At 46.1% G+C, this 17,624-nt stretch overlaps 1 protein-coding gene across 1 annotated transcript in view; it reads left to right on the top strand.

Annotated features, from left to right (window-relative positions):
• The first annotated feature begins 2,366 nt into the window (after positions 1-2,366).
• fa2h (fatty acid 2-hydroxylase) overlaps positions 2,367-17,624 on the top strand; it is a 26,232-nt gene continuing 10,974 nt past the window's right edge. The window contains exon 1 of the mRNA XM_027017193.2: positions 2,367-2,731. Within this exon, the coding sequence (XP_026872994.1) occupies positions 2,456-2,731 (276 nt within the window). The 5' untranslated portion in view covers positions 2,367-2,455. The remainder of the gene's footprint in view (positions 2,732-17,624) is intronic.

Genomic DNA, 17,624 nt, shown 5'->3' with positions numbered 1-17,624 from the left:
TATGTGGGAGATGTAAATAGTTTGACATGGGAGAAAACGAGAGAAGACTTACTGATCTGTTTGTTGAACACCTGCGGACCATCAGAATGAAGGATTTGATATTTCCAGTGGCAAAGCAATTTAATACTAATTGTCTCTGCATTAATGGCATCTGTCTGTCAGTTGTTGCTATGGCAGCTATGAATTTAGGAAACTCAAAGAAAAATAACTGATCCTCAAGGAACTTTAGACTCCAGTGGAATGAATGTTATGATTTAAACACAAACATTTTCATATATAGTTTCCCCCTCCTATTAATTCAGAAGCACTTTGCTTGCACTCATGAAGGACCTCTGTCTGAAACGTCCCGTTTCTCTGGAAACCTTATGTATTTCACTACATATATGAATTCAAATAAACTCGTGTCTCACACTCTGAGCAGTTTGAGTGTGTGGCTCGACGTTGTCATTCCTAGGACCTTCTTGTTTCAGTCCCTGGTTGTTGCGCCACCTTCTCCTCTTCCTACGTCGCACGGGACTCTATATTTATTAGCACTGCTGTTTTCTGCATCTTGCCTGCTGTCACGATGTCTGCTTGGTTTCCCACTAGTTGCTCATCTGTCTGGATCTGGAGGTCCCACGGGATGTCAACCTTCTTTTCCTGCCACGTGGCCAAGCCTGGGGGCATGCAAGACCAATGAAAGACGCCCTGTGTTGCGCATGAGGGAGTGAAGAAACAGCCTTTCATGCGCACTCACACAAGCGAACATTAGCAAATAACTCCAATCACAAATGGATATATATGGATTAGATATGGATGGGCAATAGTGCCATCTGGAGGCGAAACTCAATTCACTCTAGAATGTGGTCTAACCAGTTATGAAAAGATGACTAGGTATTGCAGAACCTGTTCTCCGAAACACTCTCGGGGAAAAAAAAACAAAAAAACATGCTGATAGTCTTTTATTTGTTTGATGTTTGTTGACAGATTAAATGTTAGCCGATCTAAAAACGATCCCACAGATTAAAGGAGAGTCGGCCAAGGTCCACCATGAGCAGAGCGCCAACATATAAATTGTAATTTATGTGAGGTAAATATAATTTGTTGTGGAACATGTATAGTGGGGGACGTTAGTTGTTCACTTTTATTGAAATTTGTATTTACACAAAAGCCCAAAAGATGTGACGATGTAATGCATAGAACAAAAACTCAGTATTACATCAGATCCAATGCCCAAAACACTCACCTAGTGATAGAAAGAGAAGTAGTTATTATGTATCTTAAAATGTATCTGACATACTTTAGAACTGTCTCATAAAATCAATCTTAAAATTATTTCGCTATTTACTGAATGCCTGTGTTACTTTGTAGTCCGATGTGTTACTGAAATAGTCTATAAATATGTAGACTGGACAAATATTTCTTAAATACTCCGAAAAAATCCTTGGGGTCAGTAAGTCTCTGAGACCTCGATAAGTTTGCCAATAGTCAAAAGTAATATAAAAATATTCGAAAAATAGAACATGTCCTATATGGGGCACATTTCCGTTATCAAACGGCTCGGTTTTTTCAAAAGGTGCCACTGAAGACAAATTGTAACGTCAAAGCTACGCAGCAGCCCACTGAGAGCAAAGGAAGCCACAAAGTCCCTCTTCATTAAAAAAAGGGAAGACTGACATGCAAGCTGGTGAATTATTTACCACTTTTAAACAATGCCGACTTCAGTTACTCCGTTCAGAAAGCGTTTCATGAAGCCTGGGACAAATGATAGTCTCCACGCCATTCCGGCGGCTCCTCACACATACGGTGCTCTCAGCGTGGCGCACTCCAGGTCTTGAGGAATTAACCAACGTTTGATGGTTTTAAACCATAATTCATGTTTCTTTTTTATTTCTTTTGCCGGTTTATCGTTGACAAGTTTGTTTTGCCCACGGGGGCGCTCGTGTCCCGGGCACGCAGCCTCTAAACGAAGTCATTAAAACACGGAAATTGAGCAGTTAACCGATTAACGGATACACGTGCGAATGCGCGCTGGTGCCGCCGCGGGGATCCCGGGTTTCCGTTATAATATGTTATATGAGCGCAAACGTGAGTTATGCCATTTAACCTACAAGGCCACAAAAACCGAAGTCTGGGGGTGATGGAGGCGGTTTTTGAAGCAGCAACCAAACAATACTTCTGAGGAACTAGTGAATAGATAAGTTAAAGACCGACGGGCTTGTTAAAATCTAAAAAATAAAAATCCCCCCGCGAGACTTGTTTTTTGCGGTTTGCGCGTAAAGCACTAGGTGCCTTGGCCAGGCCACACCCAGCTATTGTGAATACTGAATTATTCATGATATGGAAATGAGCTGGTCGCTAAGCCTTGCGCCTCGCAGGCAGACGCCAGTAGGACAGCTCGCGCGTAGCTGGACTGTCAGCGGGGGCTCCTTCCATCCTCCAGCTCGAGTTACGCGGACGCCCCGATATTTAAACGATGTCGCCCACGGTGTCCCCTCGCCTCTTCTCACAGAACGAGGTAGCGAGGCACTGCACTAAGGACTCGTGCTGGGTGTTGGTGGGGACGAGGGTGTATGATGTGACGGCGTTCCTCCGCATGCACCCGGGAGGCGAGACTCTGATATTACGGCGGTCTGGAAGGAACGTCAGCGCGGCGCTGGACGGGCCGCCGCACCGGCACTCCAGGAACGCGCGCCGCTGGCTGGAGCAGTACTACATCGGAGAGGTGGACGGAGCCGACGAGCGCGCGGAGGTGTGTGCTGCTGGTTCACCGCTGCGCTCGGCTTTAGTGTAGCCACTGTTCAAAACGAGGAAGTTTCGGTAGACGCGAAGACACGCTCGACTGTATATGTATATATTTTAGGAAATCGCTACCAGCTTCTTAAAGGGAAACGAAAGGTTACCGTGTTATTTTCTTCGTCTCACTTTCGTTACTTGTTTTAACTGTTTAGAGCATTGGATCACGGTCCTCCTTTAATTCACAACGCTTTTGAAAAGCAGCGGCAGAAGTTGCTGCTTGTTGCGCGTACTCCAGCAGGTGTGTGCGAGCGTTGCGCAGATTGCGGAGGCGTTGCGCGTACTCCGGCAGGTGTGTAGATGCGAGTATGGGCGTTCCTCGTTAGGCAAACAGGCTTCCCGGGGATACTTGTGCGTGACTGCCTCGGCGCGTACCGCTCACCCGAGGGGCAGGCGGGGGAGGGACCTTACCACTGGGGAGAGCTCGTTTTTAAGCGGAATATGAACGCGCTCTGCATATACACACGTTCATGAAAATTCAGATATTTACTAGTTTTGGTTATTTAAAACAGTTAAACCACTATCACCCAGATTACTGGGTTACCAGTATATATACCCGAGCGAAAGGGGAGGTGTTAATTTCTTACCTGAATACGTGTGTGTGTGTGTGTGTGTGTGTGTGTGTGTGTGTGTGTGTGTGTGTGCGCGCGCGTGCATCTCTCGTTCGCTCTCGCTCTCTCTGAGCGAGGGCGCGCGCGCGCGCAGTGGACCGGTCGAGCTCGTCTGCCCCTGCTGAGACATTCAAGCACAGCCCACACAATAAGGACTGTATTAATGCTTTCCATTGTACTCCGTAGGCTTTTTGAAAATGTCAGTAGTTGCTTTGGTCACTCTTTGTCTATTATATCTGATAAGATAACAGAATGCTGGTATGGTCAGGCTTTCTCGTTGTTATTGGTTAATGGAGGTACTCCTGCATCGTATTTTAACACTTTTTCAAGTTTCCGTGGTTTTAGTCCACTTACAATGTAGTTTGACCCTCTAAGTATCACTGTCCAGTGATGCAGTATAAAATGTATGTGGATCAAATAATGTCATTTTTGTGTGTGTGTGGCAGGGGGGAATCATGTAGATCACATTTAAATCAGGCCCAAGTCTGGTGTTCTTGGTGGCTCTTTGCTTGTTCATTGTTTGTTCTGACAAATCGCTGCCCTTGTTTTGTGTATCTCATACAATATGCTTTTGTGGACTCTGTAGCCCACTGTGGCACACAGCCCTGGGGTTTGTACTCCAGCTGCCTTATGGATTCTTTCTGCCTTTTAAGCTACTTAAGGTGCATCATTATACTGTGTGTGTGTGTGTGTGTGTGTGTGTGTGTGTGTGTGTGCGCGCGCGTGCGCGAGAAGAGATGTAAATTCCTGTCTTTGACTGCGGGGTTATTATTTGTGTTCAATCTCAGGATGCAGTAGCACGTGTTTTTTCTGTCTTGGCCTTTAACCTGCTTTGGTTAAATATCACAACTTCACAAGTGGAGTCTTGCATTGCTTGTTGTCTTTCTGCTGCTGACTCTAGCTGGCGGGTAGCGGACCACACGGGCTGCATTGTTCAGAGCCATTGATTCTTCCCTTCTCAAAGACAGATGGGCTTATTCACAGGAATTGCACTGATGGGCTAATAGTTACGGAAGTGAGCGTTTCAACATCCCGCACTAATGCCAGGGAGGGCGTTCTGTTGTCGTGGCAACAAAACCCACTCTTCGGTGTAGCGTCAGAGACCCTGCCGCCGGTGTGGGAGTTCTGGTGCTGGCACAGACCTGATGTTCCAGATCTGCTTTTGCTGATCTGCTAACATTTAACGGTTAGCAGATAACTTTACAAAAGTCGTATGGTCATGTTTTAACTTCGGCCCTGTGTAGTGGAGGTTTGGCTGGCGCTCTGACACAGTAGGTGTTTAGGTGGTGTTTGGTTGGTGCTCTGATACAGTAGGTGTTTAGGTGGTGTTTGGTTGGTGCTCTGATACAGTAGGTGTTTAGGTGGTGTTTGGTTGGTGCTCTGATACAGTAGGTGTTTAGGTGGTGTTTGGTTGGTGCTCTGATACAGTAGGTGTTTGGGTGGTGCAGAGTGCTGTCATGTGACTGTGACTGTGCAAAGGGGCAGAACTAGGGTGTCGTTATGTGTTTAAGCCATTCGGTCATAGTGCTGGCACTCATGAACACCCATCAAAGCCAGAAAACAGGACAAGTTTCCACAAATCAAATGCAGCAGGTGTCTCTGATTAAGCAGCCAGACAGACTCGTGTTTTATTGTAGTGGGTGATGTGATTTCGGCTGTTGGTTTGCGTTACCGTGAATCTGTCATCAATCCAGTCTTACAAGGGGACCATGCACAAGACAGGATGATGATGATGATGATGAACATGGTGAAGAGAGGAAGGATAGGAAAATGAGAAGGACATAAAGGATAAAAAGATACATAGATGGAGAGGTAGGGAACTGGAGAGATGGACGTATAGATGCATGGATAAATGGACAGACACAGAATTAAAACTAAGTAAAGTTCACTTTTATTCCAGGGTGCTTCTTTTTCTTTTAATTCCTTATTTCATTGTTCTTTAATTTCATTTGATCTTTGTCCTCTGTGAAGCAGTTTGAATAGCCTCTGAGGTATGAATATATAAATAAAATAGCCTTTCTTTGCTTGATTACCAGGGATGTACTCTGGTTGCGATTGTTAGCTGTGACTGGCATGATCGAGTCTCATTCTTCTCCTTGGAGATGATGTCCTTGGAAGGGCAATGGCACCAAATAGCTTTTTACAGATTTTTGCAGTGCCTTTGACCTCGTATAGCTGTTAATATGAGTTACCGTGTAACCACAGTTCTGGAAGGGCAACAGAGGTGTTAATGTAGCTTAGCGCCTCTCATGGTGCGTGAAGGTCAAAGGGCAAATGCTTACCTCACATGCAGTATGTTCTCAGTTACACCTTTGTTTGCTTTTCTCTGTCTCACCTCTCTGTCCATATTCCTCGATAACTAACACGCACTGAGTAAACAGAAGTAACGATTGTGTCAGACCGTCATTTTGACAAATCGTATTGCTGTATAGTTTGTCATTCACTCTAGAGGACAATGGCACACAGTTCATACAGGAGCAGCCCTGGAGGGTAAAATGTGTCCTACACCCCCAGCTCCTTACCTAACAGAATCTGCCCTTCTACTAACAGTAACTGCCCACCACTAACAGAAACTGCTCCTCTCCTAACAGTAACCCACACAGAGCAGCTTACGATGGTACGTATATGATGGCGTCCCAGGGGCCAGTGAACCTGAGCTCTGGCTCTCAGCCTAGTATTTGGATACAGCTAACACAACCTTCATCTGAGCCTGTTGTGAATGTTGTTGGTTTTTGTAAACTGTTCTGAGTCAAGGCACTAACTACATTTGAATGCAGCAGGCAGTGTGATGTAAATCACACCATTCATGTTTCTTTGAAACGGGTGATCTTGTGATCTCTCTCTCTCTCTCTCTCTCTCTCTCTCTCTGTTTCCCTGCAGAAGCACAACATCTATGACTGAGTCGCTTTTCAAGTGATGACTCATTGGAAAGATATTGCATAATTATATGAGGGATTGTTATCATATCAGTCCATCAACCGCATTATGAAGTACATTTGCTATAATAGTTTCAGCCATAAGGGCTGAAATAACCCAGGCTTGATAATGCCTTATTAAAATATTGTGGACTACAATTGGCACAGTCAGTGAGTGCACCTTGCTCTCAGTCAGCTGAAGACGGCTTTCCCGTGATTTCTGGGGGCGGGGATATTTTAACTCATTCATTTGACCTTAACAGTTCATTAATCTACATCCAGATTTTTCGTGAGCCAATATTCTAGCTGCAATCTGTTGAACTACGGGGAGGTTCCAGGATACCAAAGCCTGATTCCTGTAACTGTCAGTGCCATGTAATATCGTCTAGATTTGAAGGTAAAACTGAGAATTGGACTATTTCTGTTCTAGGAAGTAGCAGTGAAATCCTGGGTGAACACTAGCCCTCGTGCAGGCTTGCGTGACTCCTGAACACTCGCCCTCCTGTGTGTCGCTTTGGCGATGACTGACTATTCTGGGAGTGTAATGGCGGAGGTCCTGAGCTGCTCTCTCCAGAATGCCTGTTCTGCGTGGAGACGAGTCTCATTCCTCTTTCAATGGCCTTTTTTGTTTTTTGTCCCTTGGAAGGGCATGGGCACTGTCCCCTGGTGGCTTCCTGAACTTGATCTCTGACTAACCACCCCAAGTCCCTTCAGAAAACATCCACATAACCTTTCTTTCTATCCCCTATAGCTGAAGACTGACACTAGACCAGGCCTGCTGTGATGTAGATGTTGTTTATACTGCTGGGTTGTTATGGTGACCGGAAGTTGCTGCTGAAACCTTTCTGTTCTCAACCCTCTGTGCATCTGTGCTCTGAACTGCTGGCTAAAGAGCCCCAGAGAGATGGGGGTGGGTGAGGGGCAATTGATGAAGCTGGTGATCAGAGGGGACGGTGGCACCAGTGTAGCCAAACCTCTGATTAATTGCCACGCACCACAAACACAGCCGCCGGGTTCTCTATCGCTCCCTGCGGAGCCTGAACACCGCTGCATCACTAATTGCATCAAGCTAATGCGGTCCCCCATCGGAGAAAAGCATGCTGGGTAAAACACAGGCGGCGTCCGGAGTGGTGGGGCAGGCGTGTGGTGGAGTCTCGGGGGTGTGTGTGTGTATGTCAGCTGCACCCCCTGGCTCGTTCTGCGGTGGCTTTGTGGCAGGAAGTGGATGAGCTTGCTGCAAAGAACTTGGGTCTCATGGTTCAAGTAACAAACTTCCTGCTGCCTGATAATGAAAGTGAAATGGTTGTTGTTTTGGCTCTGTATTCTAGTACACTGACTTTAAAAGAACATGACTGTTAGGTTAATGAAAGAAATCAATCTTTTTTTTCCCCTCATGATTGAAAGTATTCTTCATGCGTCCATTGCTGTGGTCTGACAGGGGTTCACTCTCACCAAGATCAGCTCTTAATGGCTCTCAACTCCCAGGCTTAGTAATAGGTTATTAATATTATCATTTATTTTCAGTAAGTATTATGAATTATTCCTTGAGGCTAGTATGAAGCATCTGTTTAAAACTGTAAATAATGAAAGCCCAGGAGGAGGTGTTTGGAGTGTAAGGAGTTCCTGGGAGTGCAGACCCAGGAGGGGGTGTTTGGAGTGTAAGGGGTTCCTGGGAGTGCAGACCCAGGAGGGGGTGTTTGGAGTGTAAGGGGTTCCTGGGAGTGCAGACCCAGGAGGGGGTGTTTGGAGTGTAAGGGGTTCCTGGGAGTGCAGACCCAGGAGGAGGTGTTTGGAGTGTAAGGGGTTCCTGGGAGTGCAGACCCAGGAGGAGGTGTTTGGAGTGTAAGGGGTTCCTGGAGTGCAGACCCAGGAGGAGGTGTTTGGAGTGTAAGGGGTTCCTGGGAGTGCAGACCCAGGAGGAGGTGTTTGGAGTGTAAGGGGTTCCTGGGAGTGCAGACCCAGGAGGGGGTGTTTGGAGTGTAAGGGGTTCCTGGGAGTGTAGACCCAGGAGGAGGTGTTTGGAGTGTAAGGGGTTCCTGGGAGTGTAGACCCAGGAGGAGGTGTTTGGAGTGTAAGGGGTTCCTGGGAGTGTAGACCCAGGAGGAGGTGTTTGGAGTGTAAGGGGTTCCTGGGAGTGCAGACCCAGGAGGAGGTGGTAGTGGTGAGCATAACTGCTCTGCACCCCCCCGGCTCATGGTGACCTGCAATGCTGTTGCTGTAACAGCCTAGCTGCCCTGTTTTGGAATCTGCTCCAGGCGTTCATTTGGCAAGAACACTGAAGCTCTAACCACGTCTGACCCAACACTGTCTGCCCCGGCACAACTGCTTCAGCAGGACGACTGATTGATGATTAATTGGTCATCAATTATGTGTGTTGGAACTGGGAGGGACCCAGCACTAACACAAAGGTGTTTAATGGAATGGGTTTTGATTCTAAAGTCAGTACTGTGTTGTGCTGCATTATTGTATTTATATATGGTTTCAAAGGTTTCTGTATATTTAAATGTAGGAATAGTGTTCAGTATATTCACAAAGCAGTGAATGCGTATGCATTAATGTACAACAATGCACGATGATGTATAAAACATCAACATGGGGTTCCATCCTTACACATTGTGGCACCTGTGGATGTTCTAGCCAGATGGCTGATGCCCCGGAGGTAGCGGTGGAAGGTTGATTTAGCACTCACCCATAGAATGGAAGAAGACCATGTAAAAACATCCACATTCACACAGTCTGTCCGAACGTGTGTTTTGATATTTATAGCTGATTTAATATCCGTGTATCCACATCACTGCACAGAAATGATGATAGCTGTTAAACTAACAGTTTAATGACAATGATTGAGATATAGTATGTGTATATAGTTCATAAAGTCAGATATTTTAAGTTCCTTGTTGATGTGCTGTTGGGAGTTAAGATCACCACCTCATAATTTAAAAGCTGTAACAGTTGGCTACTGTTCATTTTGGGTCTTCACCTGTTGGTCTCAGGGGCAGCATCTCTGAGCTAACGGCAGAACCACTGTTAGAAACAGTTAGAAAGAGGTTTGAAACCAGTGTGAAGTAGTAACCTACCTTAACCTAAGAGGCCTCGCTGAAACACATCAGCCTTCTACAAAGCCACAGACACCTGCTGCCGTTTGGTTGTAGTTGCGTGTTGTTTGCTGAGGTTTTGTGTTGAGGGTGGAGAGCGCATCTCTCACTGTCTCGTCAAGATGACGTTACTGGCATGACTGTACAAAATACAGTATTGGCAAAACACTGAAAATGTTTACAAAATAATAGTAATAACAGACAACTGTAAAAAATAATAAACCATGAATAAACAATAAATAAACAATAATTATTATTAATAATAATAATATAATGATAATAATAATAATAATAATAATTATTATTATATTAGTAATAATAATAATATTATAATAAATAAATAAATAAATAACAGTGTAATATAACAGATAGCAGTCCCTCCCTGTCTCTGTCTTGCCGCACTGCTCACAATCCCTGGTCTTCTACACTGTTGTATCACAGATCTGTGAATGCACAGGTTGACTTTTGCACCTAGACCGTAGTTGAGGCAGAAGAACAAGGTGTGTGTGGTGCATATTGTCCGTGCAGGAAGTACAAACGCAAGCTTCCTTTGCGCTGTTTCCCTGTGAAAACGTTCCAGTCCAGTCCAGGGCATGTCGTTGGATCTGGGACTGCAGATGGTTTGAAGCTTAACTGGATCTTTGGTTTTTCACCTGCTTTCATAATCTGACCACACCTGACAACTGCCATGCTGTACCTCATAAGACCTCTCTCTCTCTCTCTCTCTCTCTCTCTCTCTCTCTCTCAAGACCCATCTTTCGCTCTGCTTCCCTGTCCTTTTTGGATTCTGCATTGTGACTGCATTGGTACAGTGTGCAGAAAGCCCTGCCCTGCAGTACTACCAACTGATGTAATGGAAATGGAAAGAAAGGTAGCGCACTTGGAGTGGCTGTGTAGGTTAGACCAGCTGCTCATCTTTAACATCCCTGTTTGCGCAGTAGCGACTTGCGCTGCTCCGCCTTTTGGCTAACTTCTAACCCCATAGTTTCTTCCCCTGCCCAGGGCTGACCTGAGATCAGTTCTTTTGCTCCTCACATACAGCTCAAGCCATCTCTGCTGATCTGATGTATTTTAGAGGCACACATGAAAGACATTTGGATGGTATTCAGAGAAGCAACCACTTCGCATTCAAAATGATCTTGGTGCTGAATTTGTCATGGAATGCATGACTACCCAGTTGCGTAATATAGCAGAACACCTACAACAGTACTGGCTGCTGGTATTTCAATATTTAAAACTTCTATATTAACTTTATTGCAACTAGCTTCATGAAATAATTTGTATACATTTAATTTGCATTTACATTTGTGGCATTTAGCAGAATACTCTAAAAATACAGGGATCACTGCTGATGCTTTGAGGTGTGAAACTCTATAGCAGACAATAAGTACAATAATAATACTGTACAATAGGTACTAGAGCTTTAGTTGGTCAACATAGGAGCAGGATCAGTGGTCACTTAAATATTCCACAAATAGACGGGTCTTCAGTCTGTGTTTGAAGACTGCAAGGGACTCTTCTGTCTGGACAGCCAGCGGAAATTCGTTCCAGCGACTGGGAGGTGGGACGGAGAAGAGTCTCGTAATTGTCCTGCATTTCACGATAGAATGCAATCAGTCATATGAAAATCATCAATCATCACATTCTGAATTAGAAATCATTTAATATTATATAATATAGTGACTTTGTGTGTGTGTGTGTGGGGAAGGGGGTATAATTCATTTCTCCACCTGCATGATCTGTAGGACGGGGATTATTTCCAGAGCCGACGTAAGGCAGGTGATCTCGCACTATTCACAGTGCATGAGCCAAGTTTTAAATGACTCCAGGCCAAGATCCAGGAGCACGGTATCAGTGGTTGTACAGTAACGGGCTAAAGGCTAATGTTTTTTTTTTTTTTTTAATTATTACTTTGTGCTCTTCCTCTGTCTTCTTTATCAGTTTGTCTGCTACCACGTGTCCTGTGCCGAGCGTGATAAGGCTTAAACATCGGCACAGATGAACTCTTGTGGGTCACGTGAGCAGCAGGTTTGGAAACGGCAGGGAAGCAGGTAGCGGCACATGGAGGACTGGCTCCCGAAATCTCAGCAAGCGCAGATAGGCTGTGGGCCGTGTCAGTGCTTGAGAACGTCTCAATCAGACCTCACGCGGTTGTCACAAATCTAATGGTGTGTGTGTGTGTGTGTGTGTGTGTGTGTGTGTGATTATAAATGAAGGAAATTGTTCTAAAATAAATATAATGTGATTAAAACTTTCAGTTTATGCCCAAACTGACAAAATGAACTGATTGTATGATGCTAAAAAGATCTGGAAGGAGTTTGTGTGTGTTGAAAGCTTTCAGGCTCATGGGTAACTGATGGGTTTTTCCGTTTGCGTACTTCACAGATTCCAAACGGAGATCATCAAATCTCTCCAGCTCTTTATCAGCTGTGTCACTGCGCTTGCATATTCTGCCAACATCACAGTGAACCTTGACCCGTGCACTGACTTTTCTGGTTAGACAGAAACCCGTCCCGCCGACGCGCGGCCTGCCGCCTTCTCTGTGGCACGTCGCACTCGTGTACTCGGCCGCGGAAGCTGGCACGTTCACGCCAGCAGAGTGTTGGCACCGCGCTCATGTGGATGCACAATGGCAGCACACAGTAGCACACCCCTCCCACATGTACGTAACAGCTGCCACATTCCAGGCCATCGTGCTGCTTTGGACTCTCTGAGCCTCGCAGGCATGAATCTGACGGGGACATGCGCCATGCTGCACAGCACGTTTTTCTGGTTGGAGGGTCTGAGAAAAGTACAAAGGGCACTGCTTCTCTCTCTCTCGCTCTCTCTCTCTCGCGCTCTCTCTCTCTCTCGCGCTCTCCGACAGCATGTGGAAGACTGGGTGAGGATTTGAGGGAGGGTAACGCTTCCCAAAACAATCTCTCCTCTTCAGCCATAAACTGCTGATTGTGGTGTCTGTCCAGATACCTGCCAGTTATGCTGCTGGTTGGGCTTTCAGGGGAGGGGGTGTTGTTGTTGTTGTTGTTGTTGTTGTTGTTTTTACCTTTTCAAACCGAGAAGGTCGTGGGCATTCTTGTTTTTGGGGTTTTGGCAAGAGGCTTTCATCTGGAGGTCGTACTGGAAGCCTTCTGCGCAGAGAGAGAATCCAAGCTGTATTTACTGTTTTGATGATGAAAACAGTTCAAAGGGGTTCAGAGTATTTTGGGCATCAGAGTGATGTTTCGAGGAAACCTATGTGCAGGATGGTAGCTGCTCTCCAGAGGTGGAGTTTGAGAACTGTGACTCATTTAGACCATTCTTCAGGAGCAAGTGTGTTGAGGGCGTGTCGGGTGTGGGAATGGAACGGAAGGGGCGGGGCTTTCCAGTGAACTCACGTAGACCAGCATCGCACCACTATTACCATAAACACAGCCCTGACACCATAACAGTCCCACTGCCCTTAGCAGCACGAGCCTCTCTCTTACACACACACACACACCCCTAGCCTGTCCCTGCTGTGCCAGGCTGCACTCAGCTCCCTCCTCTTCTCTCATGCCTTTTGTTCTCTCTCTTTCTTTCTTTTCTTTGTCTTCTCTCTCTCTCTCTGCTGTTGTCCAGTAGGAGAAACTCTCAGCCAATCATGCCACTCTTACACCACTGACCCGTGTACTGACCCGAACTGACCTGTGTTACTCCACATGGGGCTCAGAGCTGACAGTTCGTTACCCAACATCACTACGTTGCTTTGTTTTATTCAGATGTTTGTTGTGAACCGTCCAGCAAGTCAGTTGCACAGTCAGTTTTTATGTGCAGGTTCAACGGCACTGTTGACCCGGGCCCCTGAACCAGGTAAAGCATCTGGGGCCGTGTTTGTTTCCAGCTGAAACGCTCCCTCTCTGGTTCATGTGCTAACTGTACCAGAAATACGGGTCCTTTCTAGCCTTGCACATTTACACAGTCAGTGTTGGTTATGAGGGTGTGGGACTGATTTCAGGCCTAAATGTCAACGTTGGTTCCTCATTGTTCAGAGTCCAGCAGACAGTCATGCCTCGCACTGTTATCTACGTCCACACCTTCTCTGGTTCCGTGGTTCGTCTTCTCTCGAGTGCTCCTTTTGTCAGGGTTGTTCTCTCTCCAAGTTTCACTTCTGTGTCATGGCTGCCAGCGTGTGAACGGCATGGCAAAGTGTGGGTACTCTGGGTATTTACATGCCCTGTGCCATACTGCACTCCTGCTTCAGCACACACTCCTCACAGCCCCGAACACACTAGAACATGGTGCTCCCAGGCTCAGTGAATACAACCAACCCCACCTTCTCCACCCCTGCTAGGTGACAGGTGGTGTGGAGACACAATAGGGGAGTTTACCAGTCTCCTTTCTCCTCTTAACTCTCTGGTTTTGTGTCACCAGACACCTCCACTCCACAGGAAGCACCCTGGGAGCAGAGATTAATTGGGGTAGTAGAAATTGGTACTGTTGTGACCCCCACCCCCTAGGCTCAGAACATGCAGTCTCTCTCTCACTCACACACACACACACACACACACACACACACACACACACAGAGCAGTAATAGTGATATTAGTAGTAATAATGTGGTGGTGTTAGTAGTAATAACTAGTAGAAGTAATATTGTGACTATTAGTATTAATAGTCACAGTGATAGTAATTAACTTATAGCAGTAATAATGGTATGAGTAGAAGAAATATTGTTTGTGTAGAGTAGTATTAACTGTAAACAGTGGTCAACTACGCTGACACTTGTCTGTGCTGACTAGTGCCCCCTGTGGTCAGAGGTGTCACACTCGCCTGGTAACAGTTGAGTGGGCTTCCAGTCACTGATCTATGTAAAGTTCACACTCCCGCTAGACTGGCTGGGTTTCGACCTGCCTCTAAGGCTCCTGGCCTCACAGGCGTGACCCCAGGCAGGCCAAAGTAGCCGAGCCTCGATCATACCTGTTTGTCATGCAGGACCCTCTGGTCTCCCGAGTTCCAACTGAGGCCTCCATGCTTCTCCAGCAAGTCAGATATATTTACACACGCCACAAACAGAACGTTTAAACAGTTCGATGCTTAGACTCTCCTGCGTTGGTTTATTAGAAATCCTGACAACACACGGACTGTAGAATTAACAGTGCAGATACAGGGCATAATGTGGCTGTGAGTGTATGTTCCTGGGTGTGTACTAGATGTTAAGAAATCTTTTAATCATTTTTGTGTGATTGTCTTGACGGACAGGGCTGTGGGAGCAAGCTGACTATGGGTGTGTGGTATGCACACGGGTAGATAGGGGTAGGTGGGACTGCAGTGTGAGATCGATTACTGGGTGAGTGGTGAAACAGGGCAGGACTGGGACAGGCCAATAGGGAGGGGAACGCCCAACATCCCATAATTTGCTTAGTATTTGGTTGCTGTGGGGGTTTCGATCTCGCTGTGTGTGTGTGTGTGTGTGTGTGTGTGTGTGTGTGCGTTTACACTCGAGCTTCAACTGAATTAGTGCCATAACTCGTGGAATGCATGGTGGTTGATTGACCTCTGGCCTGGAGACATCATGTGCACACTTGGGTCCTGTGTAGCACTCATTCACTCAGCATGGTGGATCAATTCTTCAGATTGTTTTGGAAATGCCTGCGAAAGGAATGCATTTCATGTGGAATGCCAGGTCGGCACCAGAACCAGTACTACGGCGTGCTCACTTCCACAGAGCTCAGTTCAGTTGAATTGTGTCTGTATAGTGGTTTTTGGGGCATGTGGTCACAGAGCAGCTATACGGAGATCGTGTGTACATTGAATGCAGCCCAGGGCCTCTAATGAGAACAGCCAGGGGACGATGGCAAGGAAAAACTCCCAGAGAGCAGGAGGAAGGAACCTGAAAGGGACCCATCCTCCTCTCATCCATGGATAGCAAAGGAGACAAAATGAATAAAGCTACTTTTAACTTCAGTCTTAAGAAATGAGGTGTTTGTCGGAGGTGCTCAGGTTATTAGGTGGGGATCAGTACTACACAGACTGCACATAACAGGACACGGTGAGGTTCTGCATTCCCTGTCCTGGGCTCTGGGGGGTGTGTCTGCTGGACTCAGGTCGGGCCTGTGAAGCCTGTTGGTTTGACCTTTGCGCCTATCCATGCTGCTGCCACCAGGCTTCTGTCGTGCTTTGCACAGAAAGGACAAACCGCTTCTAACTTCTCATGACACACGAACACAAACAGGCAGACACACTTTCCTCTGACTACAAACACATGCGCACACAAGCGCACCCGCGTGCACGCGCACATACTCTCTCACACACGCACGCACGCGCATGCATGCGTACATATATACATGCATACATGTACATTCTATGAACTAATAGCTGACTAAGGAGTCTTGGGTAGGAGACATTTGTGACACTAACTGGATTCCAAGGTGATCGTGTCATGTGAAATATTTATTATATTTATATAATATGTCAAACAAAAGGTTCTGTGGTTTATACTGGGAAGTAAACCAGTGATGGGAAGAGATGCTGGTGTGTAGCACGCTGGCACATAGTGGACCTCTCACAAGCATGGTGACCTAAGGTCATTAGAGAAACTAGAAACATTGTAACCACCTTTCACTTATTAATGTGATATCTCTCAGACGTGTAAGATTAGATTAAGATGTTTGGGAAACATGTCTATTTCCAGAAAAATCTGAAATACTAAAAAACAAAAAATTCAGTCCACTGACAGGCTGGCTGGTGGATGTTTGTTTGCACATAACTTTTTATTCTTTTTCTGTGAGTCTGTGAGTCATAAATGTGTGACGAGGTTTGCTTTTTGTGCACTAACCATCGCACGCCCTTGTTGTGTACTGGGGAGGTTGTTTCCTGACGACAGCTTCTTTGCGGTGGCGCTACTGGTTTAAGCTGCCCCTCTGCTGGGCTGGATAATGAAGACCAATGTTTATGCTCTTTCGATACAAGCTGGTGTCCAGGCTTTCTGTGAACACACAGCGTGGATAGAGACAGTTCCTATAACTACATTTGTTTGTTTCTATAAGCTCCCCCGTGGGAGCCGGCTTAATTGTCATTCGCGTATTTTATTTCTGTGTGTGTGTGTGCACGTATCAGGTATATCCAGTTTGTTTTCTGCTTTTCATGACCATGTTCGACCATGTTCAACAACAAACAAACCCAGAGGAAGTTGATGAGGTAATAAGCGCAGCTACTGAGAGTGCGTGAAGGCAAGTAGTGACCCAAACGAGAATGAGAGCAGAGTCTTGGGCCACAGATGGTGGTGTGAACAGAGATGTGAGCAGATTCCTGCTAGTGGCCATTTTCCACTGACTAAAGCAGGACACAAAAACGACGCCTATTCCCCATGAAAGCCACGCCCATTCATACTGAATTTCCACCTCCATTAACAGGCTTTTAGTGAAATATGACACATACTCAGCAGGTTCACTGACACTGGTGGTCTTGACTAAGACGCATGGAGAGGGTGTGTGTGTGCGTGTGGTTGGTGTAAGTGTGATGGGGCAGGGTTAATCACCTATTAAGTTAAAAGTGGAGTGTTGCTGTAAAGAACCCAATTAATACATCACCTGTTTTCACCTGTGGGACTCAACTAGTGACCTATGAAGGGCAGAGTGGATCAGTGCCACGTACACACACCACCACATGCAGACCGGAGCAGGAGAACCAGGACCCATGTTGAGAGAGCAGGGTGGCCGATATCACGACTGATGAAATAATTGCTGAACTTAAGTGAACGTTTGATTAACTGTATATATTTCTTTTAGTTGTTGACTGCACTGTCTGTACACCTGTCTGCAGTGCACTAATTTTAGATAACTGAACATATCAGCTTATTGGATGTCCACAGGCAGTAAACACCAGCAGGGTGCATGATTTCTAGTATAGGGCTCAAACTTTCTCTCCACCTTCCCAAAACTGTCCCGATGCACATATTTGTGTTTGTTAAGGTTTAATGACACTCTACAAGCCAAGTAGCCAATCTAAGTGGTCAAACAAATGAAGGAAAAAATGATAATTTAGTTTGCACAGCTTACTCATATCATCTCCCGAGTGACTCGAGAAGACGGATAAGATGACGCATGTCTTATTGGGACTGCATCAGCGCTTCACACAAGCCTCAACCTTGCGACCTCTGCTCAGGGGTCGTCGGCTAGGCGCTTCCCTTTGCGGTATAATGTGATGGAGCGGAGATTCTGTCCTTCATGGTGTTCAGATGACTGATGGTGTAAACACAGTGAGAGAGACGC

The sequence above is a fragment of the Electrophorus electricus genome, chromosome 12, assembly GCF_013358815.1.
Source record: "Electrophorus electricus isolate fEleEle1 chromosome 12, fEleEle1.pri, whole genome shotgun sequence".
Lineage (NCBI taxonomy): Eukaryota > Metazoa > Chordata > Actinopteri > Gymnotiformes > Gymnotidae > Electrophorus > Electrophorus electricus.
This window is presented reverse-complemented; position numbering and strand designations above follow the sequence as displayed.